Here is a 26,673-nt window from a genome sequence, read left to right as displayed (position 1 = left end):
CGTGTTCTGTGGTCATTCTGGTGCAATTGCTCACCTGAGATGTCCGCCTGGTGTCTCAGTACCTGGTAAAGTCCACTTTCCCAGCCAGGGCTAGAAGCCCTGTGCCCCTGCATGATGCCAGGTCACTGGGTGTGTTTCCAAAGTCTAGTTCCATAGCTCTTTGCTTTCCCAGAGCTTGCTGGGTAATGGCCAATATGGTTTCCCAAACCAGGTGTCCATGGAATACTGAATTCTGACATCTGAATGAAGATATTTCACAGCTAATATTGAGTCATAGACTTCTTTCCCCCAATTTTTAAGAAAACTTGGCAAAAGCATAGCATGTTCTCAATTGTTGATTTTTCTTCCATGATTTTCTTCTTACTCCTTTTTTTTAAAGATTCTTTTTAATTTTAATTTTTTTATTATTTTTCTTTTTTCTCCCCAAAGCCCCCCAGTATGTAGTTGTATATCTTTAGTTGTAGGTCCTTCTAGTTGAGGCATGTGGGACGCTGCCTCAGCCTGGCCCTGTGAGCAGTGCCATGTCCACACCCAGGATTTGAACTGGCGAAGCCCTGGGCCGCCGGAGCACAGTGCGCGAACTTAACCACATAGCCACGGGGCCAGCCCCTCTTCTTACTCCTTTGGAGCTCACACTTGTTCACCAGCTGGTGATAGTAACAACAAAACAAATGGACAAGTAGCAAGTAAATGAGTATTGACAGAAAAACTTGGAGATGTGAGAACTTTAATATAGTACATATTATGTCCTGAGGGAGAGACCTAGCTATAAATGAAATATTATTTCTGCTAGTAAGATTGCTCCTGGTTTGTAATGATAAAGTTAAAGCTATCTCTGTTAGTATTCATGGCCTATAGGTGTTCTGCCAACCAAACAAATTTTAAAACTAGGGAGTGTTCAAAACCAGACTGGGCAATTCTAATAAAAATAGCCAATATTTATTATATTGCTTACTACCTTCTAGGCACCGTCCTCAGTACTTTTGATACACTTTTGATCTTGTTTAAACCTCACAATGACCCTATGAGGTAGATACTGTTATTATACTCATTTTATGGATGAGGAAACTGAGGCTGAGAGAGATTAAATAGTTGACCAAAGTCACACAGTTTAAAGCCAGTGGAGACGGACATTGAATGAGCCCAGTCTGACTCCAGGGCAACGTTTCTTTCTCTCCAGGCTGAAGGGGAAGTAAAGAAGGAAGAAGAGAGGGAGGCAGAACGCAAATACTGAGGAAGTACTTTCTCTTTCTCAGCGCTGTGGTAGGGGCTTTCTCCCTTACTGAAGCGTCACCTCTTTCTCATCATGGAGCTAGTGCATGGTATAAATGTGGAGAGCTCTGGATCAGGACTTGAAAGATGGCAGAGTTGCCCATCAAAATTCCATTTGCCTCACAAGGTTCAAACAAGACATGAGTGGAGAAAGGCTTTGAATGCAACTTGGGTACCTATGATTTCTAGAGGGCAACATGTCCTGGTGGGTTGGTCCCAGCAGGCTCAGGGTGGGAAGGCACATATCTTAGGCTATCTGGGCCTTTGCACAGCCTTGAGGCCATATAGGAGCCTAACTTCCCAGCCTCAATGCACTTTTAACCAGACTCTGCGGGCTGGCTGAGTTCAAGGCCACATATAGTGATTTTAAAGGGGCTAAATCGTGTACAATCACCCCTGCCCTGGCCTAATCTGCTCTTACCAGGCTTGTTCACTGCCTCGGATCCTCTGTGGGTGGGAACACAGTCGGCGTCCGAGACCCAATTCTCCCTGCGTTGCCTGCCTGGAGATGTCCCGGAAGAAGATTCTCCAGACAGAGGAAGGGCCTCCTGGTCTTACATAACCAGTATTGAGCACTGGGTGCTGATTCTCGATAATCCATACCTCTCCTTCCCTAATCACAGCTCCCAGGGAGCAACAGCCGGGGGTCACGTGGAGAAGCATTCAAAATAGCTACCACACCGAGTAAAAATTGATTCCCTTGGCCCACCCCCTTCCCCCACCTCTCTTTTCATTTATGAAGTCAGTTTTTTGTCAGGCTGAACATTTAAATGCACTCTATGCTCTCTGGATTCCCCCCAGTGCTCCCCCTTTCTCGTTAAAATTCTAATTATTACCAGAGCAAGTAAAAGGTATGATCAAAGGAAAGCAAAGCCCTAGAAATACCTTTTGTTTTAAGGTGACTCATATTACAGAGAATGCATCCAGAACAGCTATAACAGAGAACAGATGTGAAGGGTCTGGAGATGGCCAGATACTTAGAATAAGGATACGTCTATCTGTGGTGGCTCTCACAGTGAAACCCAGGGGGATAAGGCCTAAACCAAACCGCTTAGATTGTGAACTCATAACAGCAAAAATGATTTTGATTTCGTACCTCCAATATACATTTATTTATTCCCACATTATACACATGTCTGCAGAGGGGGCATTGCAGAGCTGAACTGCCAGGGTTGTATCCCGGTCCCATCACTTACTAGCTGTGTGACCCTGGGCAGTCCATGTAACCCTCTGTGCCTCAGTTTCCTCATCTGCAAAATGAGGATAATAATCATCCTGTTTCATTGGAGAGTATTAAATGAGTGAATACATAAAAAGCACTTTGTACCTTGGACATGATAATGTTCCATAACTTGATTAAATCCAGTAATAAAATGCTATCATTTCTAATACTATCAACCTGTATATTAACGTTTTGATTTCTTATTTTTAAGATAATAAATTAGTATTGAAACAATCTGATATTTTTTCTCTTGTGCCCCTGGGGTGCATGCACACCCACTGGAGACCTTTAGGCTAGAAGTTAACTTAGAATCAGCCTTCCTGGTCCCTGGTGGACTCTGGGTGGAGGACTAGCTCCAGCTGCTTTGGCTGGGAAAGACTCCACTGTCTCTGTGTGGGGCTGGGGGTTGGAGTAGGTGGCTAAGGACTTGAGGATTCTCTGCTGTTATTCCTTATTAATGGAGGTGATAGCGATCAAGGCCAGTACCCTACAGCCAGGGAGTCAGAAGGCACTGCTAGCTCCGGAGAGAGGGCGGCTGATGTTCTCACCTCCTCCTCAGATCCCTCTGGATAGGGGACAGCGTTCCCTGGGGCCTGGGGGCTGAGAGTGCTCTGGATCCCCCCAGGAGGGACCTGGCATCTCTACTCTAAGCCTATTAGAACCTGGCACATGGCAAGTGCTCAGTAAATGTTGATTGAAGGATAATTACAGCTCTTTTATGTGCCATTCATTCATTCACTCCTTCATTCTCATGTGCCAGTTTCTATGCTAGGCCCTGAGTCAGACAAATATAAAAAACACAGAGTTACAGTAGCTTACAGCTTAGTCAGGGACAAACAGGCTGGGGTAGTGGGAAGAGCCCCACTGGCAGTGAACATCTGGACCCTGGTCCACGCTCTGCTTCTGACCGACCTGTGATCCCAGGCAAGTCTCTTCTCTGGACTACTGCTCCCATCTGCAAAATCACAGCCTATCCTCGGTGCTTGTAGGGTCACTTCTCACCTTAAATTCTAAGATTCTTAAGGCACTGGGACAGAATAATATAGAGGCTGGAAACTCACAGTCCTGCAGGGGCAGGCAGGTAACAGGGAGTGGAGCTGGTGAGGACACACCCCTCCAAAGGGAGTGGCCACTTCCCACTGTGCAGGGGCACAGGTGCAGTTACCGAGTCCACGGGCCTTTTCCAGAGAACCAGAAATCTAGTGTGGTGATGATGATGATGATGGAATTCCTCAATTTTTCAATCATCTTGTAAGCCAAATAAGACTCCCCTGCTGGCTTGTCCACAAATGAAACTTTGTGCAAACCCTGCCAAGAGTACCATTCATTCAGAGCCTTCTGACTACTCAGAAAAGGAAGAGGCCTTGGGCTCAAAGCTTTCTTCCTAAAGGTGGGATGGGAGGTCTGCTTAATAATCTCCCCCAAAGGGAGGCATTCCTTACAGCTCTCCTGGGATAATGGGCATCCTACAGGGGCACAGTGGGCTGGGGTGGCACAGTGAGAGGCCACCTCTGAACCAACCACATTCACAAATACCAGTTTTACAGCAAAGCTGTCAAATAGCCACAGGAATGGAAAAAGACAGCTATAGGAATCCATTGTATTTAGCTTTGAGATAAACTGTGTGGATTGGATTCCAACTTAACACAGTATTTACTGAGCCTACTCTGTGCAGAGTTCTGGGAGGACAGAAGAAGCATTAGACCTAATCCCTGTCTGCAGGGAGAATGTGCTCCATCTCATTCACTTCAAGTCAACTCAGTAACTACTTATCGGGCTCCCGCTTTGGGTGCGGCAGGGTTGGGTAAGGGAGGACAATGAGTTGGACTGGCCTCTGTTCCCCAAGGCCTCCCAGCCTGTTGAGGAAGAGAGCTGTACACAAAAATGACTCTGCGAGAAGTCTGGCCATAGTAACAGCTCTAATAGAAATTCAAACAGCATCCAAATGTGAATGCTTCACAAATTTGCACATTTGCTTAGGCTGCTATTTAAATTACTTTCCCTTCCCCGTGCACATGCCAATAGGCAGTAGGGGAGGCAGCCCAGGTGCTCCCCAAGCTGGCAGAGGAGGTGCGGGGGTAAAGCTGGAGAAATCAGATTGAGGTGAATGGGAGGCTGCCAATATTTCACAAAGTGGACTACGGAGCGTCACCCCTGAAACCATCTCTCCTCTGCCTGGGCAGCGTTCTCATGACCATTCTTTTCTCTTCTTCCGTCTTCGTCCCTTCTGTGTGGCCCCTCTTCCAACACCCTTACCCGCTTCTCCCCGCCTCTGTCTGTCTCTGTCCCTCCCTGCCTGGCTCACGCCGAGGGCAGGCACCTCTGTCAGCCTCCTCGCAGTGGTAGTTATTGTGTGTGGCGTGGCCCTGGTGGCAGTTTTTTTCTTTCTCTTTTGGAAGCTGTGCTGGATGCCCTGGAGAAACAAGGAGGCCTCTAGTCCCTCTTCTGCTAACCTCCCCCTGGAGGCCCTCCAGAGCCCCAGCTCCAGAAGCAACATGGCAGACAAGCTGAAGGACCCCAACACTCTGGGCTTCCTAGAGGCGGCTGTGAAAATCAGCCACACGTCCCCAGATATCCCTGCTGAGGTGCAGATGTCAGTCAAGGAGCACATCATGCGTCACACGAGGCTGCAGCGACAGACCACAGAGCCAGCATCATCCACCAGGTGAGGGGTGGACTCCTCCTTTCCCTAACTTGGCCACGTCCACGTTCCTGTATTTGATACGTTAGTGAGATTCCAGCCTGTGAGGATCAGAGAGCAGGAGTAATAGCACATGTGCTTTGGAGAATATGTCAGATGATGTGTTCCATGGTGGGGGATCAGCTAGGAGACGGGCACCAGGAAAGACTTCAGGAAAGACATGAGGCACGTGGTGTGCCCTGAGATGTGTGTGTTGGGTGTTTGGAGGGAAGGAAAGACTTCAGGCAGAGGGAAGAAAATATGCAAAGGCCCAAAGCATAAAATCTCATGGAGTATCTAGGGATATGTCAGTAAAGCCTTGCGGGTAGAGTCTGTGGTGCCTGGGAGATAAGGCAAGAGATGCCTAACATTTTGAGAATGAGAATTCCTTTGTAACCTTGGCAGAGCTACCTGCATGACAGGAATTGCATTCATGGCATTCTTTAACTGAAAAAACAAAATGACAACAAAAACAACTACTGCCACTTAATGACAAAAACCTGCTCTAAATTCGGAAACACTTTTGAAAGAAGTGGTGCATGCAGGTATGAGGCATTGTCTTATCCAAACCTTAGGGAGCCTGTGGATTCTTGGGTCCCTGCAATGTCTCCCCAGGCTCCCAGGGGACCGGCTGAAGGGAAAGAGGCCTGGTCTTCAGATTGGAGGCCAGGAATGAAAGTGCTGGGGTATGTACGGAGTTTATTGTATGGCCACAGGCAAGTTGCTCACCTTTCCTTAGCTTCACTTTCCCGAAGTGTAAAACAGGGCTAATGATGCTCATAAGATTGCAACGAAAGAATCCGTGTGATGATGAGAGCTAATGATACACTTCTTACACACCTGGCCCTGTTCTAAGCACTTTATATGCATCAATTCACTTCACCCTCAGCAATCCTATGCAGTTGCTACTTTTATTGTTTTCATTTTAGGGCAAAGAGAGGTTAAATAATTTGCCCAAAGTCACATAGCTAGAAAGTGGCAGAGCCAAAATTAACCTCTGCAATCTGGCTCCAAAGCCCAATAAATGTTGACTTATGGTGGTGGCGATGATGAAGGGAATGCCACATCAAGGGTAGGAATGGATGGCCCCTCTCCCAAAGGAGCTCGTGGTTTAGTAGGGGAACCAGAATCACGTGTACTGGGAAAGAAACCTAGAAAGCAGATAACAGAAAAGCACGGAAGAAGATGATGATGGCAATGGCTACCATGCTTTGAGCTATACACCAGGCCCCATTCCAATGACTTTACCTTTGTTAAGACGTGTAATGCGCACAACAACCTGTGCACAAACTGCGTGCAGAGGGACAAGTGGTGGACAAGTGGGAGGAGAAAGGGGTAGGGGTAGGATGAACCAGGGTGGCGGGGTTGTGTCTGCTTGCATCCCCTCCCTGAGCCCTGACCACACTGTCTGGCCCCCTCCTGCCCTCTGCCAGGCACACGTCCTTCAAGCGCCACCTGCCAAGGCAGATGCACGTCTCCAGCGTGGACTATGGTAATGAGCTGCCCCCGGCGGCAGAGCAGCCCACCAGCATCGGCCGCATCAAGCCGGAGCTCTATAAGCAGAAGTCGGTGGATGGGGATGAGGCCAAATCCGAGGCAGCCAAGAGCTGTGGGAAGATCAACTTCAGCCTGCGCTATGACTACGAGAGTGAGACCCTGATCGTGCGCATCCTGAAGGCCTTTGACCTCCCTGCCAAGGACTTTTGTGGCAGCTCTGACCCTTACGTCAAGATCTACCTCCTGCCTGACCGCAAATGCAAGCTGCAGACCCGGGTGCACCGCAAGACCCTGAACCCAACATTTGACGAGAATTTCCACTTCCCTGTGCCCTATGAGGAGCTGGCTGACCGCAAGCTGCATCTCAGTGTTTTTGACTTTGACCGTTTCTCCCGCCATGACATGATTGGAGAGGTCATCCTGGACAACCTCTTTGAGGCCTCTGACTTGTCCCGGGAAACCTCCATCTGGAAGGATATCCAGTACGCCACAAGTGTGAGTACAGCCCTGCACCTGGGCTTCTTGAGGATTTCTAGTTCTGGGTTGAGTGGGATGTGTCCCCATCACCCTGACCCCTAGAGATAAGTGGGCCTTTGCCCTTCAGGATGTGAAGAGGGACTCTGGAAACTAGAAACAATGGCCCAGCCCACCCTGGGGAAGTCCTTGCACTCTGCCCCAGGTTGAGGTGGGGGCAGCAGAGCCCCCACGTGGGTGGGAAGGGAAGGGAATTTTTGCTTGTTGCTTCTGATCACATGTTCTGAGGTGGTTCTCTCTATCTGCTAGGCCTTTGGTCTGCCACCTAAGTCTTATACATCTCTTTGATCATGGGTAAGGATGGGCAGGTCCCTAGACTGAATCACACAGCAGCATCTGTCAAGGACGTTGATGTGTACTAGAAGCCTGGAAAAGACCATCAAGAACAGACTGTATTAATCAGGATGAACCAGGTTATGATGCAGCAATAGGCAATGCTAGGATTTGGTAGCTTAAAGCAGCCAAGGTTTAGTTCTTGTTCATGTTACACGTGCTTTGCAGCCTGGTTAGGGTTCTCCTCTATCTTGTTATCCAGGGATCCAAGCCAACAGAGGCTCCATTTCAACATGGGCTCTCACAGTTACCCCCTCAGGAGGAAGGGGATGTGGCAAATCATGCACTGTTTCTTCTTTTTTATTTTTTGAGGAAGATTAGCCCTGAGCTAACATCTGCTGCCAATCCTCCTCTTTTTGCTGAGGAAGACTGGCTCTGAGCTAACATCCGTGCTCATCTTCCTCTACTTTACATGTGGGATGCCTGCCACAGCATGGTGTGCCAAGCAGTGCCAAGCAGTGCCATGTCCGCACCTGGGATCCAAACCAGTGAACCCTGGGCCACCGAGAAGTGAAACGTGCACACTTAACCACTGCGCCACTGGGCCGGCCCCCATGCACTGTTTCTTAAAGCTTCCACACAGAAGTGACACATGCCACTTCCACTCACATTTCATTAGCCAAAGCAAGACACATGGAAACTCCTAATATCAAGGGGACAGGACAAAGCAATCCTAGCACATACCCAGAAGGAGAAGTAGAAGTACTTAATGACCAACACTAGTGAGAACCACAGAGCAGAGCCTCTTCTCTTACGCATTGCCTGCCCAGGCCAGTCTGGGAGATGGGGGAGGCAGGCCTGAAAGGAGATCTGGGAAAAGAGGTGGCTGGCTTTTCAGAATCAGCTGCAATTAACCAGGGAAGGTTCAAGGAGCTGAGGCTCAGATTGGCTTTTAAGGGGGAGGACAGGTTTGGCACAGAGAATTGAGAGGGCCTATCCAGAGCCCTTCAGTCCAGTGTAGACGCTATTCTCCGGTCTAGTGGGTGGGTGTTGAGGAAGCTGTGTACCTGCGTCCCGCAGCTATAGGTGGTGTGCCTCGCTGTAAGCCGACGCGGGCAGCTGAGAGCCCAGCAGGGCCGTTTCCACCACACACCAACAGCCTTGCATCGGGTGTCTTGCGTGCTCACTGGTTGTGTGTCTCCCTGGAAATGCTTGCACCATTTCTCTGGGGCAGGGGTGACCCCACTTAGTCTGCAGACCCTCCCTTTGGACAGTCAAGACTCAATATCTCTGTGTTGACTTTGTGGGGAGAGAGGCTGGGAAAATCAGCCCTACTCTGGTGGGAAAAGGGTAAGAAACTTGATTTGCTCAAAGAGAGGAGGCTCGGTGGGCTCCATTTCTGCCCCAGGGAGGGTCTCTGGGACACCCCATTCTCATCACTGTTTCTGACTTTGATCAGTCCACTCCACTGTCCCAGTGCCTCCCCCAGCTTTGCTTTCCTGAAATGTCATCCCCAAGAGCAGCACAAGCAGCAGGGCCGGCAGACGGGGCGGGCAGACGGGGCGGGCTGGAACAGCAGCTGTGTGCCAGCCCCAAGCCCAGGAGCTCTGTTCTATAAATCACTCTGAAGTTTACATCTGGTGCAGCTCTTCCTCTGTGGTCTCGTAAGGCAGCAGCTTCATTACAGTGACTGCACAGGTAAAGAAAAGCAGCTTGGTCCTCCCAACACTGAGGTTGAGGCCCAGGGGCTCAGAGAGAGGGAGAGATGAGGGCCAGGGGCTGCAGGAAGCAGAGCTCAACTCAGCCCTCTGAGGAGACTCCCTTCTCCTCACCAGGGTCCTCCCCTCCCTCTCCTGTGACTTTAGCCCTGGGCATTGTGGAAGCCCCAGTCCTGGAGTAGGCAGTCGCTGCCCAGGCACACCCCTCACCTGGATGCTGACTTCCTAGATCTTAGAACTCTAGCTGTCCCTGCCCTCATCCCACCCCACCCTTGCCCAGCCCAGCTGCAGAAAAAGGCGGATCATCCAGAAGGTGCTGCGCACATTGCCGCAATCCTCATCATCCTCAGTCAGTACATTGTAGTCCTCCTCTATCTCCTCCTAAGCAGAGCACTGTGCCAGGCACTGGGAGGTGTGGGGGGTTGGGACAGAAGACCGGCTCTTCAACCCACAGAAATTCATAATCTAATTACAGAGACAAGAAGTGTCTGTGCAGTAGCCAGCAATGCTAAGTAGCAAATCCTGTATCCTGTATGAGGTTGCAAGACCTGAGAGTTAGGACAGCCAGAGAAGTTTTCCTGGATGTGGAGGAATTAAGCGAGGCAGGGAAGGACTGGTAGGATTGATAGGCAAAGAGGAAGCGGGAGCATTCTAGCCAGGAGCCGAGGGAGTCCGGGCCCAGGAATGTCTGAAGCTGAAGAGCGGTGATCGTGCTCACACGTCCTGTCTTGTTTGCAGTCTGTCTGAGCTGCATGTTCTCCCCAGGGGAGGCCCCTGGGGCCCTCCCATCCGCAGCCTCTCCGGTGGGCTGGGTCTCAGGAGCAGGCTCCTCATCCTGGCGCTCCAAGAATCAGGCAAAGGAAGGGAAAGGGAAATAAGGCTGGTGCTTTCACCTGTTTTTTGGGGCTGACTCTAAAATTGTAATTATTTGGGGCAAGAGAGGCCCAAGTCATGGTCACCGGGAATGAGTGAGCACTTGGCGTATATGAAATCCTGCAGCCAGCGTGGCAGGGGCGGTACAGAGGAACACAGCTAGCTGGCCCCCATCTCTCCGGCAGGCAGGATTCCCTTCCTAAAGCTGCATTTTGGCCTCAAGCTCGCTCCTCTGCCCGGCAGGCGGGTCCCTGAACATGCCCCACATTCCTGCCTCTTGCCTTGGCTCTCAAGCTTCCCTGGGTCAGGCGGCCTTTCCCCCACCTCTTGGCCTGGTCCAAATCATTCCGCCTTTCAAAGCTTCCCTGAAGTCCTTCCACTCTCACAGCAATCACTCCTCCTGATTTGTTCTCTGTGTCCCTTAGTTACATCCCGAATCATATTCTGTCTTGTAAAGTTCTCCCAATGGTTCAGAAATGGCTTGTGGTCCATGTTTGACTTTCTCTTGTATTTTCCTTCAGGGCTAAGCATATCGCATTGTGCAAACGTAAGAACTCAGTACATTCTTGGTGAATGACCAATGGCTTAGTTAATTTCATTAAAACTGTACGTTGGTGCACAAGGAAATGACTGTTAAAGAAGTCATGGAAGTTGGGTGCAGTTAACCTAGGAAGGCTTTCTGGAGGAGAAGGTCAAGTAGTCCTTTGAAAGTAGATAGAGCCAGGCTTGGTGGAGAGAGACCCAGCCTGTGCTTCAGAGGTACTTCAGAGGTATGGTTCAGATAGGTGGTTTGTGTCTGGAGTGGCAAAGAAATTAACCAGTCAGATCAGGTAGTCTGGACTGAAGTAGAGGGTCGGTGGCATACAGGCTGGGTAGAAGGAGAGACACCATGAGAATGGGGCCACAGGAGGCTGCTCCCCTTGTGGTTCCCGCGCTTGTATGGAGGAATCAGATTCAGCCTTGCAGGTGGAACCAGGGGTGTCCCTTGTTTTGGCCCTGCCCCAGCACTCAAGTTGGTTTACACTAGCAAAGCCTGGGTCATGTGTGTTGTTTTCTCACAACCACTGAACATGGAGCTTCAAGGCTAGTGAAGGGGAGGTGTACAGGATGGTGGTGGGGGCGTCTAGCTCTTTGTTAATTGCAAATCTTAAGCTGCAAGGGACACTCACCTCGCCACCCCCAGGCTGTTCTGGAGGGAAGCCTAGGTGGAGAGGGAGCTATATACTCCCCCCTGGCCTGGAGGGCGCGGAGCAGGCAAGCCGGCCATAGCCGGCCGTGCGAAGGCGTCGGTCGGAGGCTTCTGCTGTTCACCGAATCAAGAAGGTCAGGCGTGGGAAGGAATGGAGGCAGTTGATCAAATCCACTCCAGCCCTGGGCAGGGCTGCCCCTGGTGCTCCTGCTGCCCCACCCCTGCCTGGCTTGACGAGGGTCCCTGTTGGTCTCCTGGGCGTTCCCAGCAGCTCGCCATTTTCTCTCTACCCAGGACTTCAATTGGCAGGGATCACCCTGCTCCTCCCTTCCCCCTTGGCTGCCCTCAGCCTCATTATTTCTGCATAAAGCTGTAGATTTATCATTATCATAGAGCCGCCGTCACCAGGGTTTGCCAACATCTCTGTAATCTTCTAGTTATTGCTGCAGAGGCCTGAGACCCCAGCGCACACAACTTTTCCTGTCGCTATTCCCGTACCTTCATGGCGGCGGGAGGTGAAGGCTGTAATTGGGGCCATAAATATGTGTTGTGCTTGGTGGTGTTAATGGACTCAGCCATCGCCCTGCCTTACCAGGTCCCCGCCAGGTCAGAGTGAGCGTGCGAGAGCATGCATGCATGCGTGTGTTTGGGGGTGAAGGGGTGCTCGGTGTAGGTCCAGGGAGCCCAGCCTCAGAGTCTGCAGGGAGGGAGAGAGGCCTGTGAGGTGGAAGGGTCTCCAGCCTGGGGATGAGCAGAGCTGTACAGAAAAAGCTCAGGCTTTGGTGCCAAACACACCTGTGTTACACCCCAGCTTCCGCGCTTTCTAGCTTTGAGACCTTGAGGATGTTATGTAAATCATGCCTCAGTTTCCACCTCAGCAAAATAGGGATAACAACAGTATATAGCTCATAGTGGCGTTACGTGTAGTAAATTAAATAAAATACTCCAGATGCCTAGGACAGCACTGCCACAGAGCAGCCTCCTGAGCCCCATTCCCGTGTGTCTTTCCTTCTAGCTCAGCCAGCGGGTCGCTATTTGTACCACTCCCGGGCCTGACCCCCTACTTTGGTCCTGACCATCCATTCTGACAGGTTGTTGGTTATTATTATTCCTATTTTATTTCTTGTCATAGCTATGCCATGTGTCCTCTGTGTGACCTGGAAAAGTGATTGCCTTCTCTGGGCTGTGGTTTCCTCAGTATTAAACCAGCTTCAAAGTTCTGCGGTTCTGGGATTCTCGGCTTTTCCTATAGAGGAGTGCTTGGCTCTCTTCGTTACAGAGCAGAGCCACCCAGTTCCAGGGAGTGTGGTCTGCACAGAAGAGGCCAAAACCCCAGCTTGACAGGCAGAATTTCCAGATATACCTTCCTCCCTCAAAGGTCACTCTGAATCAGTTCTCTCTTCAAGCCCCTGAGAAATGCCCTCTAGGGGGTTCCTGCCACGGGGAAGTTCCCACAACTAGCTGTCTTCCTTCTTTTCCCCCAAGGCACAGTCCCACACCGGGTCTCAGCTCCCTCCTCGCCTGTCTAGCTCCCTTCAGATCCCCCACTTACTGGGATATGTGGGTTATTACTTGAACTCCTACCAGGAACCAAGAGCACAGCTAACTTGATCACATGCCAGCACCACAAGCCTGATTATCGTCCCCTATATGTAAATAAAGAAATGAAGGTTCCAGGTTAAGTGACTCACCCAGTGTCACCCACAGAGAAGGTGGTTGAGAGCCAAGATTCAAACCCAGGCCTTCAACAGAGCCCATGGTCCTTGCACGGCTAGAGGGAGTGTGATCACATTGCTCCTTGGGACAGAAGACGGACCCTGAAAGCGTGCAGCTCAGCAGGGGATCCAGAAGAGTGTTTGGTTTGGTTTGGTTTTTCCTTTGTGGCCGGGTTAGCTTCTCTTATTCCTCTCATTTCAAGGGTCAGCTTTTGTGCTGACACTTAGATTCCTTTACCATTTCCCCAGTATTCTTCCTGTGGGCATTGAGTTTGACATTCAGTCCTTTTTCATTCAACAAACATTCATTGAGTGCAACTACGTCTGGTCAGTTGTGCCACTGAGCGCTTGTTGGATACAGAACCTTGAGCTGGGCTGTGGAAAGGATGGCAAAGAGCGAGCCCTCCCCCTCAGAGTGCCAGGCTAGTGGGAACTGGAGAGTATGTTCGGTGTCCCCCAAACCCCCTGACCCCCTCACACAGGGCATACACTGGGGGCAGACTGGTTCAGGATGCTTACAACAAGCCATGTGCAGAAGTGCTGAGGAGCGATGGAGAAAAGGAGTCAGAGTCAGATGAGATTGATCTGAGAAAGTTTCTAGGAAAGGAAAGTTTTAGGCCAGGTTTTGATGGTAGTGAAGGTAGAGAGTGCTTAGAGGGGGGCGAGGGGTGAGGGGCGGAGGTAGGGGAGAGTGTTTCTCTATTTTCTTTGGATTGGGGGAAAGATCTAGAAAGAACTTCTCTCACGTAAGATTGGGTTTCTTTTCTCTGTGCAATAGCTACTTGAGGTGTAATTACTATGTGCCAGGCACCAGGCTCGCCTTGGGAATACAATGATTCAACTCCAGGCCTGTCCTCAAAGCCTCACAGTCTTATGGGGGGTGGGAGGGGGCGAGGCAGGAAGGCAGGGAGGCAGCTCTGCTGTCCTGGGGGACACGCAGGTCCTCACCAGCCCTGCGTGTTGAGGGAAGGCTGGCCTCCCAAAATGCAAAATTGCCTTCCTTGCCAGAAAAAAGTTAAGTTGCCTCCTCTTCTCACACCTACATACTCAAGTCAAATGAGCTTCAAAAGGCCTTTTCAAGTAGAGCCAAAGAACTGGCTAAATTGCTCCACTGTGACTCATTAAATCAACCCGGGATGAAGCCTTCAAAAGGCTCGTTGACCAACAGCTTGATGCAACGCCTCCTAAGTGCCCCCCTTGGATCTCAGGCTCCCAGTTGTTCTATCCTGACTGGGAGGCGGGCAGGAGAAGGGGGAAGCAGGATGAATCTTCACCCACGCAATGTCTTCGATTACTCCTCAAAGAACTTATTTGGGTTCAAGAACAACTGGATATTGAAGGGACGAACATAGTCCTTGCTTTCAAGGAGCTTAGAGTTGAATGGAGGTTTCAGAGCCAGTAAAACGTAATCAAAGGAATGTAATTATTTAAGTTACATTAAAAGGAAAAAGGGGCAGACAGAGGTGATAATAGAAGCTGGGAGAGTGAGTGAGTGGGATGGGGGATGCTGCTGATGGAAGGAGAATTTGGGAATAAAAACTGAGCTTTGGGAAACACCCACAGTCAAGAAGAAGGAGGTCAAGGGGCCAGCCAAGCATACCAAGCAGGAGGAGAGCCAAGAGAGAAGAGAGCCGAGGAAGTTAAAGGAGGGAGAGTTCGGGAACTGTGCATTCAGCAGTGATCTGTCTGAGCATCTGTGAGGTACCAAGCACAGTCCTGGCACTGGGGATGCAGGACTAAAGGAAGTCCTGCTCTTGTGGGGCTTCCACTCTAGTAGGGGGAGACGAATGAATAAGTGAGATAAATAGTGTGTCTGAGAGTGGTTAGTGGTATGGAGAAACTAAAGCAGGGGAGCGTGGTGGGGAGTTTTGGGCTAGGGAGGATGGCTTGAAGAGAGGATTGCAGGATAAAACAGGGTGGTCAGGGGAGATGTCCCCCAGAGGGAGCGATTTGATAGACCCAACAGATGAGAGGGAGAGAGCTAGGCAGATATCTGGAAGAAGAAAGGCTCAGGCAGAGAGAAAGGTAAATGCAGACTTCCTGAAGTGGGAGGATGCCTGGCTTATTCAAAGAACAGTAAGGGGGCCAGTGTGTCTGAAGCAGAAATGGAGCTGGGAGGGAGACAGTAAGAGATGAAGTGAGAGAGGTAAAGGGGCAGGAAAGGTTAATGGGTTCTACCGTCAAAAGTTTAAAGGATTGCTGTAGCTGACAGGTTGGGAATAGACCATACAATCAGGGCAAAGGCAGGCGAATCAGTTGGGAGGCTATTGCCATAAAAAGAGACAACAGTGCCTTGGACAAGGATGGCGGTGGAGATGTAAGATGTGGCTTGACTCTGGAAATATTTTGAAAGTAGACCTAGTAGTATTTGCTGACAGATTGGGTATAGGGTCTAGGGTATAGAGAAAGAGAAGAATCAAGGTTTTCAGCCTGAGAACTCAGGAGGGAATTGCCATTCACTGAGTTGGGGAATCCTGGAGGAAGAACCCATCTGGGGAGGAAGATCAGGAGCTCGGATTCAGACCTGGTATACTGGAGATGCCTCTGGGACATCCAAGTGGAGATGCTGGGTAGGAACTTGGATGTAGAGTCTAGAGTCCAGGAGAGAGGCCTTGGCTAAAGAAATACATTTAGGAGATGTCAACGTATAAATAGTACTAAAAGCCGTGAGAGGGGCTGGCCCCGTGGCTGAGTGGTTAAGTTTGTGCGCTCCTCTTTGGCAGCCCAGGCTTTCACTGGTTCAGATCCTGAGCGTGGACATGGCACCGCTCGTCAGGCAATGTGAGGCGGTGTCCCACATGCCGCAACCAGAAGGACCCACAACTAAGACATACAACTATGTACTGGGGGAATTTGGGGAGAAAAAGCAGGAAAAAAAAAAGCCATGAGACTAGTTCAGATCCTAAGTTTAGAGAAGACAAGAGGAAGGACCCAAGCCTGAGCCTTGGGACACTCTAACGCTTAGACGTGGGGACTATGTGGAAAAAGCAGCAAAGGAGACTGACAACCAGCAGCCAGTGAAACAGGCGGAAAACCAGGAAAGTGCAGTGGAAACAAAGACAGTGCTTCCAGGACGAGAGAGGGAAAGATCAACTGTATCAGATGCTGTGATTGGTCGCGTACGATGCAGACTGAGACTTGACCATTTTGTTCAGCATTGGCCTTAACAAGAGCTGTTTTGGTGGAGCCCGACTGGGAAAGAGATCATTTGTGGAAGATTGGGATACAGACTGTATCATTTTAGGGAACCTTTCTTGAGTGGGTAGTCATTTCAAGGCCTAGGAAGGCTGGTTTTGCAGTGTGCCGGCAGGCGGGTTCCATGGATGGGCCATCCCTTGGGAGAAAGAGTGGGTGGGGATGGGGGAGTGGGTGAGCAGCCCCAGCCACACAGAGCAACTCAGACCAAGACAACACATTCCGTCAGGAATCTGCAGCAAGGCTCAGTGTCTCTAGAATTCTGCCTTAAATTCCCTGGTGTCTGAACTTTAGCAGGTAGGATCAAGCCAGCATAGAAGCAGAGAGGGAGAGCTTTCCAAAAGAGGCCTGCAGGCAGATCAGGGTCACATGGAAGCCCCAGGAGGTGTGAAGGGAGCAAGGCTGGGCCTGGGCTGCTGCCCAAAGTCAAGAAGACTGCTCCCCAAGCCCTCAGCCAGGGCTGCTGTGAATAATGTATGAAACCGGCCAGCCCTGCCTGCTCTGCGAGCTGCCCCAGTGAGCCCTGGCTGTGCCCTCAGCGGCTGCCTGACCCTGCCTGACCCCGAAGCCGCCTGAGCTGCTGCGGGGCTGCAAGGCTCCCTTGTTTACTTGCTGCTCAGCAGGAGCTGCCTCACTGCCTGCTTGTCTTCGCTAATGTTCATTTACCCCTGCACCCCCTCGGGCCTGGCCTCATTATCCTCATTATCCGCTGGATTGCCGAGCTCTCCCCCTGCACCCGTGCCCTCAGGCCAATGGGGGGAAATATCCAGACCAAGCCCCCACCCAGTTTATTCCTCCAGCCCCTGCCAATGCAGAGGGCAGCTGGGTGGGATCTTTCTTTTGCTCTCTTTCCTGAAGAGGGAGGAGAGGAGGGGCCCAGTAGCCTCTCTGGAAGGATGTCTTGGTCAGATGGGAACATCAAAGCCAGGAGCAGCTTTTCCTGCTCCAGGTAACAAGAACAGCAGCTCTACCCTCAGAGCCTATATCCTATAAGGACTGGGAGGAAACTGGGAGGGGGTATACCAAGGAGTCCCTCCATGCTCGAAGCTCAGGGCCTGAGAATGTGGCTCACCCTGTCGGGTCCCAGGTTCTGAAGCCAATAGGACGGCTTTTCTGGAACTGTCCAGGAGGCCAAAGGTCCTATAGAAAAGGAGTGCTGAATAGCCATCAAGAAAGGGGGAGAGGCGGGGTGTGGGCTCTGCGCTCCATCCCACAGGTGGCATGTCCTTTCAGGAGACAGGGCTCACACTTCCAGAGAGCCACCAGGCCCTGCACCAAGCTGAGAGCTCCTGGTCTACGTGTCCTCCCTCCAGCAGGGTGATGGATGTGCACTGGCACTTCCCCGCCCTCTCACTGAGGTCGACTGGGACCAGTAGCAGTTCTTGGGTACACGAGTTAAAGGTTTCCCATGTGGTGCTGGAAAACAAAGAAAATTGGTCCAGACAGGGCTCTGACCTGCCTGTAAGCAGAGCTGCTCAATAGCCGTTTGACTGGCCTTGGGTATTCTTGTTTAAGTTGTTTCTAAACTCAGCCTTTCACAATAGGTCCTTCCCTGCAGACTCAGAGGAAATGGCCTTAAGAGGCTGCCAGAGGCTTAGAACAGTGGAGACAGTTCTAATCTCACCCTTGATAAATTCCTAGCATCCAGACAGCCCCACTGCCCACTCTGGCCAGCTTCCTGCAGAACCCAGCTCCCACTGGCAACCAGACTACAGCCCTGCTCGGCCTCCCTTCTCCACTTGCAGCTGCTACAACTCCGAGCTGGCTGGGCCAGGCAACCCTGCCCTGCCCCGGCCCCATGTGCACCTCATTGGTAAGCTGTGCATCTCAATGGTATAAATATCTAATCTTTCCCTTACATGAGAATGAATGGGAAATCATTAAGCAAAAAGCTCATGCATCAACAAAAATCTATTCCTCTAACACTGGTGCCTTTATGCACTTCCCCCCACCTTGCTGCGCAGAGCGTATGTGCTTGTCTTGTTGCTTCTATCACCTGATAACCCATAGTGACATTTTCTCCTGGAGAGAGATTATTTGGTCACAAGGAAAACAACAGCCAAACATCCCCTCTAGACACTGTCAGGGATGCTCGAACTCCAGGATTCATTCAGGAGGAAGGGACTGCAGTGGGTCCCCTAGATCAGCCATAATCCAAAGAGACTGGGGTCACAGCATGGGACTATGACCAGAATAGCAACCAACTTGGGAGAATTGGGGCGGCCCCTGAGGGTGTTCTAATTTCCTGTGGACTATTGTGTCATGACTGCATATGCTCATGGACCTGGGGAAGGTCAGAGCAGGAAAGGGCCCTGGAGATGATCTGGCCCAATGTCCTCCTGCCACGGGTGAGCAAGTTAAGACCAGAGAAGTCATACAACTTGTCTGGGGTGGCTCAGTGAGTCCAGACAAATCTAGACCCAGAACCCAGGGCTCATGAAACTCAGTCCTATGCTCTGCCCACTGCCTTCCTTGTCTTTAGGTTTTTATAGGGAATTCTCTTACCCTGTTTTTTTTTTAATTCACTATTCCCCCTTCCCTTCCTAGGCCATTGCCCACTCACTGTCATCATTCTGTGCCTGTGAGCTCTCTATCCTGCAGGAAGGAGGGCCAAGGAAAGACCAGGAGCCCGTGCATGCAGTGTCAGAGGGAGCAGAGCAAAGATGGCGTTCTCTCTGTCAACAGTTGGTCTCTTCCATGCAAGAGACTTACAGTCTCTCCTGAGACTAGAAATAGGCAAACCTATAAGCAACATCAGCAAGAAAGCCAAAGAGGAAAGAGAGACCGTTTATCAAAGTGCCTTGGACCCTAAACCAACTCACCCCCAACCTTAAAGCCTCCCACTGCGCATCAATGTTTATGCCTTGGAGGAGGGAGGAGACAAGGCGAGCTGTAGAGTTTAGGTCAACCTTGTCCAATTGCTAGCATATTTTTATCGTGTTTCAGTGTTGGCAACAATGTAGAGAAGTGTTCCCTCTCCAGCAGTCAGCCTCCTCCCACCCCACTCCCCCGCCAACCCTGTGCAACATCTGGCCCTCATTCATCCTCATCAGTCGTCCCCTGTAGCCACATTTTTCTCTCCTGTCTGAATTGACACCTACCCATTCTCCGTGAATACTTAATACCTTCCTTCCTAGACAAAGTCTCTGAGACCTTGAGGGTCTCTCTAGGGCTGCCACGAAACTTGGGATGGAGGGTTTTCCATGGAGTCCACTTGGCCTTGGAATGAGGGAATTAGAGTAGGGAGACAGCCCCTGGGATGGGAGGGGTGGCACAAGGTGTTTAAACGTTCACTCCTCTCTGGCCAGCGCAGGCTGGCATTGCTCTCTTGATGGCCTGAGAAACACCAATGACTACATCAGAAGACTTCCATGTCTGTCATTTTTGAGTTCTACCCTGCTGATCTGGACTTGGCACAGCTTGGAATCCAGGGAGGGTACCAACATCCTTGACTATGAGACTGGTTTCCCCAGGAGCTATTTTATACTATGATCAGAAATCATGTTTCTGCGTGTGTATGGGGTGGGAGGGAGTTGAGGTGAGATGGGGAATGGATGACAGAACAGGACTCAGATTACTGTCTATGTGCGGAATCCATCTGCAGGTGTACCCAGAGTGTCGGCTGGGCTTCCCTGCCTCCTCGTGCCAGGCTCTGAGTGCTGTAGCTTACATTTAATCCTCACCACCACCCTGCAGGGTGGGTACTGTTATTATCCCCAGTTTCCAGAAGAAGAAACTCAGGCAACCTGCTCAAGGTCACAAAGCCAATGAGAGGCAGAGCCAGGAGTCAAACCCAGGCGAGTTGGCTCCGCTGTCTGTGCGCCTAACTCTCCTCTCTGCTGCCTCCCAGAGCTGGCTAAGAGCAGCTTTCCCCAAGATCCTGCCTCCTCCTGGGATGGGGAAAGCAGATGTTCCCCTGATAGCTTCGGGCTCTAATTTTCTGCCTCTTCTGAAATGTCCTCCTCTCCACCTCTGGTGGCTCTTCCTTCATTGATCCAGTCATGGGACACAAGCCCAGCTCCACCTCACCCCAAGCAACACACAGTGAGTAGCAGTGCTTCAACTGGAGGTTTGTTGTCATAGGAATTGGGTATTTACCCCCCCACCGCCCAGTGAACAGCCTCACACGGCACAGTAGACTGCTGGTGGGCACCTGCCCGGAAAGGTTCTCCTGTCTTGCCTCCCATAGGGTGCTGGCTCCTGTCATCCTACTGGCTCCTCTCTACCTTCCCCAAGGCTCCAGGCCTCAAAACACAAACAAATAAACAAACAATGCCCCTCTTTAAATTGCCCTGGGCAATTTAGTTCTCTCCAGCCGCTGTACCCAGGCTTAGTTCCAGCTACATCTTTGAACATTCAGAACCAAAAAGTTCAATTGAATAACAGGGCCATCTTCTCTGGGAGCAGTGGGACCCTGGGAGTGGTATACTGCCTTTCCCAGGCTCCACCCTCTGTAGAAGGCAACTGTGGTTTTAAATAGCGTTCCTTTTCTCTTGTTAATTAAGAACTACTATGGCCATTGGCCTTCTGTGAGCCCATAAAGGGGCGTGTTGGGCTGGCCCTGTGTGTGTGGAGAGAACCCTCTCCCTAGGGGGGATAGGTGGAGTTGCCACCGGAGATAGGAAAGGGGAAGCCACTTTCCATCTCAGCCCTCCCAGTTCTGCCAGTGGGCTGAGAATGAAACAGCCCTTCTCACCAAAATGAGGCCTAAGAGGGAGTCCCAGACTGGTAGAAGGATTGGATGGGGTCTCAGCCAGGAAGGATGCAGGCTGTTAGGAGACCGCAGATGGATGTGGAGAAAAGAGAGGATGCCAATCCTAGAAATGGGCAGAAAGCTGCCAGGGAAAAAATGCTGGGAGGGGCCTGTGAAGTTGTCCCAGCCCTGCAGGGTGGAGCCCAGTGACTGAGGACTCTGAAGGCATTCCACCTGTGGGCCATGGCATTGTCTGTGATGACTTCCTTTTGTTTACCTTGGTATTTAGAGATACCAAGCTATCTCTTCACAAGGATCTTGTTCACATTGCCAGGCTATTTCAGGGATGCTGTGGGAGCCATGAGACCAGATTTGTGTCTACACTTGGGTTGGAGCTTTAAAGAGAGTGCAGGTGCAGAACACGATGGGGCAGCTAGAACCAAAGAGAAAACTCAGAAGAAACAAAGGAGAAACTCAGGGGGGACAGGACGGAGCCACTGCCTCAGCCCCCTCCCCACCTAGCGAGCCCTCCCCAGAGCTGCTTTGCTGCCCCCAGGAAGGCAGCGTCTTGGAATAAGGGGGCCGCGTCTTTGAGGGGAGGGGCGGGAGGGGTTGTTCCCACACCCCCAGAACAGTGCTGGTGTGGGGCTCCTTCCCCAGGGGCCGCGTGACACATCTCTGTAGTGACACATTGGACCATGTGCTGGGGACAGTCCAACTTCCAGAAAGAAAAACAGCTCTGGTGGTGTGTCATGAAAACATGATAAACATTTCTCTTCTTGAGAAGTTGGGGACAGGCTGGCTTGGTGACTTGAGGCACCTGCTCATTTAAAATGCCTCCTCCATGTTGTCAGAAACCATCTCCAGCTGAGTCACTCCCGAGGGCCCTGCCAGAGTGGTACTGAGGAGCCCTCCCCACCATCCCCCAAGCTCGGTGTGTCGATGAACAGAGTCCGCTGGAAGCAAGAAGGCAGAAAACAAGACACACAGAACAGCTAAGTCTCGAGGGCCTGAGGGCGGTGGGGAGACGGAAGTGTAACTCAGGAGAATTCTGGAGCAGACAAGCTGTCCTGGGTGGGAGACCCTACACAGGCGTTTTGAAGGCGGGGGTTGGGGCCCTGAGGTGGCTTTTAAGGGGGGAAACATGAGGACCAAACTTCCTTCTTGCTTCTGGACTTTCTTGGCACAGTTAGGGAGAAAAAGAGGCCAGGGTCAGAGAAAAAGGCAGGCAGCGAGTGCCCTTATAATTCCAATTCCTGCTGACAGGGCTTTTTTTTTTTTTTGTATTAGTAAATCCTATCCAAGACTGGGCAGACACCCAGCTCTCTTTAGGCAGTGAGTGTTCTCTAAGGAAAACTATCCCCCAACCCTATCTGGGCCATGTTTACCAGAGAACCTTGGCTGAGTGATTGTTTCCTCCTCTATCAGATAGGAAGGGAGAATCCCACCAGAGTTCCCTGCCACCTCGAGTCTGGCCAGCTGGAGCCAGCCTGGGCCTCCCTGGGCCAGACCCACACACAAAGCTGAGGCACTGATAAGGGGGCAAACTGTTCCAGACCACATGGTCAGCTCTGGTCTGTCAGGCGGCATCCATGAGGCCTCTGCAAGGCATTAGGCCAACACGGTGCCAGCCCTCAAGAATCCGCAGGTAAGCAGGAGTTGGAGCAGGAGACCAGGCCTTGAATCCTTCCTCTACTGTGTGGCCTCAGACAAATCACACCAGCTCTCTGTTTCCTCCTTAGTAAAACGTGGAAAATAACCCCTATCTCACAAGGTTGCAGTGAGGATGTAATAAACTGTCAGTGAGAAAGGGCCTTCAGAGGTTCTTGCCACAGTTTATTGCTCCTGATTCTAACAACAATAATACCACTTTCCAAGCACATTATCTAATTTAACCCTCTCAACGCAGTAAGAAATCAGTATTTCAATTTTATAGATGAGGCAAACTGAGGAAATTCCCCAGAGTCAGTTTTAAAGTGATAGAACAGAGAATCAAAATTGAGATCATTTTCTTTAAAAGCTATATGACTCTAATATATTTTACCCTTCTTTGCCTCAAGGCAAAGCGTTATATTCTTGTTCTAAATATTTTGGAAAATATAGAAAGCCACAAAAAAAAAATACAATTCACCATAAACCCATTATTCCGAGATAAACACCATTAACATTTTGATGAAGTCTTCCTATTGCTTAGAAAAATCACATGAATGCAGAGAGGGCCAGGGATGTGCTGGAGACAGAGAAAGAGGGATGCACTGGCTAGGTTAGGGCTGGAACTTTCGGGATTAAGTGATTCTGGAAGAATGGTGGAAAGAAAGGGAGGATGTGGTGTGGAGAACACGAGGAAGGCACCTGTTAGGTGTGCAAGGCCAAGGCTTAGAGGTGGGGTAGTGAAGACAGGCTTATGGATCTGGGGGGCCCCAGGCCTGCTTTCTCGCCATACACCATGGCCACAGCTTATCTATTGTCTGTGAATCCCTGAGTTCTCTGAGATATAAGGAGTGGGAGGGGCTGCTGGTCTCCTCTTCCCAGGCAATGAGGTTGAGACATCCTGGAAGACTCTTTGGGGAGCCCTACAACCTCACAATGAACTGTTGACCTTCCCCTTGGGTCTGGGGTGGCCCTGGGGATATCACCTGCCCCTCCTCAGCCAGTCAGCTCGCCAGTGGCAGAGCGACAGGAACAGCTTCAATCTAGGTCCTGCCTCCAGGTATGGGAAGTGTGAGGTCTGGCACGGCTCTGTTCCCCCGCTGGGGCAGCACTGAGTGACTCTGAGAAACCCACCAGCAGCTCTGGTTGTCTTCCCAATATGTGGGACTGAGTCCCAGCCAGCCAGGCCCTGCTCACCAATCCCTGGGTCCAGACCACTCAGGGTACAGGTACCCCAGGGGCAGGGACCCCCATCTTGTTATTAATAACAAGTCCACCTGGCCTTGTATATAGCATTTTGAGTTTACAGAGCCTTTTTGCACACATTGTCTCATTTAATCCTCAGCAAGTATTTGTAGAGGCCTTATCCTAATTCTACAGATAGAGAAAATTTAAGCTAAAACAGACCAAGTGAATTGTCTGAAGCTTGCACAGCATGTAATAAAAACTTTGATTTATTTTTGTCTGTCACTTTGTGTTGCTCCAAACAGGATTTAGCTAGCTCACAAGACCCATAACATGATTAAAAATAAGCTTAAAACATCATATAAATATAGCAAAAGCATAAATGAAAGAAAGTCAAGTGGAGTCCAGAGAGGCCACAGCACAAGGTGCGTGCCCTGCCGTCCACACACTGCCTGGAGCGGCACACAGTCGATTTTACGCATTCTGGCTGCTACACAGGAGGAGAAACGGTCACACAATTATTCTGTGTCCCTGAAGTAAACACAAACCAGATGCTTAGGAAAAACAAAGGTATTCCTGGTCCTAGGACAGGAGCGAATAAGGAACACCCAGTTCAGAGCGTGGTCTTTGAATTCTGAAACCTTATTAACACCGCTGAGCCTCAGTTTCTTCATCTACAAAGAAGGGTACTCATAAGAGCTAGTTCATAAATTTGTTGTGACAAATGAGATTCTTTTAAAAAGATTTATAAAAACGGGTAACATATGCAAAGCACTGTCACACACAGTCAGGGCTGCAGAAGCTTCAGGGGAAACCAAGACACTGGGTACTGAGTATAACGAATATGGTTCCCCATGACAACCTTTCAGAAGACCAAGCTGGTTCAGCATGGTGGTCAGAGGGTGGCCCATGGGTCTGGCTGTGTGTGTTCGAGCCACACCCCCTCCCCTTTAGCAAAGTGGCCTGGTTAATATCTGTGAATGTCTCTGGGCCTCGTTCCTCATCTGTAAAATGTGAGTAGGCGTAATGCCTACTCCGTAAACACACAGAGCTCCCAGCCAAGGGCCCCGCACACGGCGAGTGCTCGATTCATGCCAGCTATGAGCAGTATCTTGAAGGTTCTTTCTTGTCATCATCCTCACCATGGTAGAAGCAGGCAGTCCCTGGAATCCAGGGCTCTCGACTTTCCACTGCCACCCATTGGTCTTGTTTATTTGTTTGTCCCCTGTAGCCCGTAACCCTGGCCTTCATCTAGTAGGTATTCAGTTTATACATGTGGAATGAAATTTGAAAGTTAGAGAAAGGGATTCCAAAGTGGTTTGGGAATTGGAAAACCCCGCTAACTGGGCCACACAGCCTTTCAAAGCCTTGGTTTTCTGATCTGTCAATATGGGAAGGGATCTTTGTAATATCTAAGGACTCTTGGGCTCTTACACTGAGGATCACAGAGACGTCTTTACTCTGAAACTACTAACTGCAGAAAGTGCTCAGTTTAGGAATTCTTTAAGAGACCCCGTTCCCACCCTAGTCTCTAAAAAGAGGGTGGGCTAGAACAGAGTCTCTAGGTGCTTGGCAGAGCTCTGGGGTGTGTGGACGGCAGTGAACACAGGTTTCCAGGAGCCAGCCCAGGTCCTGGAATCTGATTTCCCATTGCCCAGCCTGGCAGGAAGGGTCCTGGGTCTACCTGAGAATGGGCTGTTTCCACTCCAGTTTGGGGCCTACCCCATTGAGGAAGAGTGACCTCAGCTGACACAGACAGGAGATGGCTCTGTCTGGTGTGAGAGGAGAGGCAGATGTGGGGAGGGAGGCAGGCAGAGGTGAGAGAGAAAATACTGCTGCTGCGTGGGAGCACAGGAAAAGCTGGGCAGTGACTTGGGGAAGGAGCCTGAGAGACGGGGAGATCCAGGGAGCAGCAGGCCCCTCCTCAAGCAGCAGCAACATCAGCGGTAGCAGGAGCCCTGCAGATGCCCAGGCAGAGGGGCTGAGGCTGGGCCAGGGGTGTGGCCCTGGGGAATGGCCTTTCCTTGATAGCAGGCTGGCCTCTTCCTGGGAGCTCTTCCAGGCCCATTCAGCACCATGAGGCAGTCTCTTTAGGAGGGGAGGATCTGAAAGAAGTCCTGCTCTGGAGCCCAGGCACCCACTGGCCGTGGCTCTGGTACAGGGGCAGCCAGGAGCTTTGGCTCCATGGGTCTCTCTCCTCCCTACCCCAACGCTGCCTGCCAGCCTGAGCCTCACACTTTGTTTCTGCCATTCTGCACTTGGTGCCTGGAAGGGAGGAAATAACCATTAGTGTCACCTGCTCACCAGTAGGAGACATTAGCTGGCTCTGGCAGAACATGCGGCCTATAATTTTTGGAGGAGTTACAATAATGAAGCTAATTTGGTGTTTCATCATCGTGCTCCTGGGTGAGCAGAGGGGGAAGGGAGGCCTGGGGCCTGGTTCAGAACAGCCTCCCGGCACAGAGCTCTGCACTTCCTCAGGCGTCTTTAGGGGTTGTGGAACCATGTTCCCTCCTTCCTTATCCTCCTCTGCCACCACTGGCTTCTTCTTCCGGTGATGCATTGTCAGAATGCAGCTTAGAGATGGCTGAAGCCACCCCCAGTCAGCCACCAGATGCAGCTCCACAGCAGGACAAAGCAGGAAGGGACCTGAAAATTTGAGGAAATGTATGAAAAGTCTGCTCTGCACTGGACACCACACAAGCTGTTTAAATGCACACATCATTCATCCTCACGGGTAACCCCTCAGAAGGGCAGGTCGTCTGGTACAAGGCTTTCATTTTACAGCTGAGGAAACCGCAGCTCAGGGAGGCACAGTGGCTTGCCCTAGATCATTCACTAGTTAGCAGCAGAGCTGGGATTTGAACCCTGGCCTCTTGGCTCGATGTTCGATGTTACCCCTAAGTTTATCCTGCTACTGGGGACACCTGAGCTGAAGCCTGAGAAGACTCACAAGTTGCCCTCCCTAATTCCACAG

At 50.8% G+C, this 26,673-nt stretch overlaps 1 protein-coding gene across 1 annotated transcript in view; it reads left to right on the top strand.

The window, feature by feature from the left end:
* SYT6 (synaptotagmin 6) overlaps nucleotides 1-26,673 on the top strand; it is a 58,218-nt gene that overhangs the window by 6,252 nt on the left and 25,293 nt on the right. Inside the window, exons 2-3 of the mRNA XM_046645811.1 lie at nucleotides 4,811-5,159; nucleotides 6,608-7,166. Of these exons, the coding sequence (XP_046501767.1) occupies nucleotides 4,811-5,159; nucleotides 6,608-7,166 (908 nt within the window). The remainder of the gene's footprint in view (nucleotides 1-4,810; nucleotides 5,160-6,607; nucleotides 7,167-26,673) is intronic.

This window comes from Equus quagga, chromosome 18 (genome assembly GCF_021613505.1).
Source record: "Equus quagga isolate Etosha38 chromosome 18, UCLA_HA_Equagga_1.0, whole genome shotgun sequence".
Lineage (NCBI taxonomy): Eukaryota > Metazoa > Chordata > Mammalia > Perissodactyla > Equidae > Equus > Equus quagga.
The sequence above is the reverse complement of the archived record's forward strand: the minus strand, read 5'-3'. Positions and strand labels throughout refer to the sequence as shown.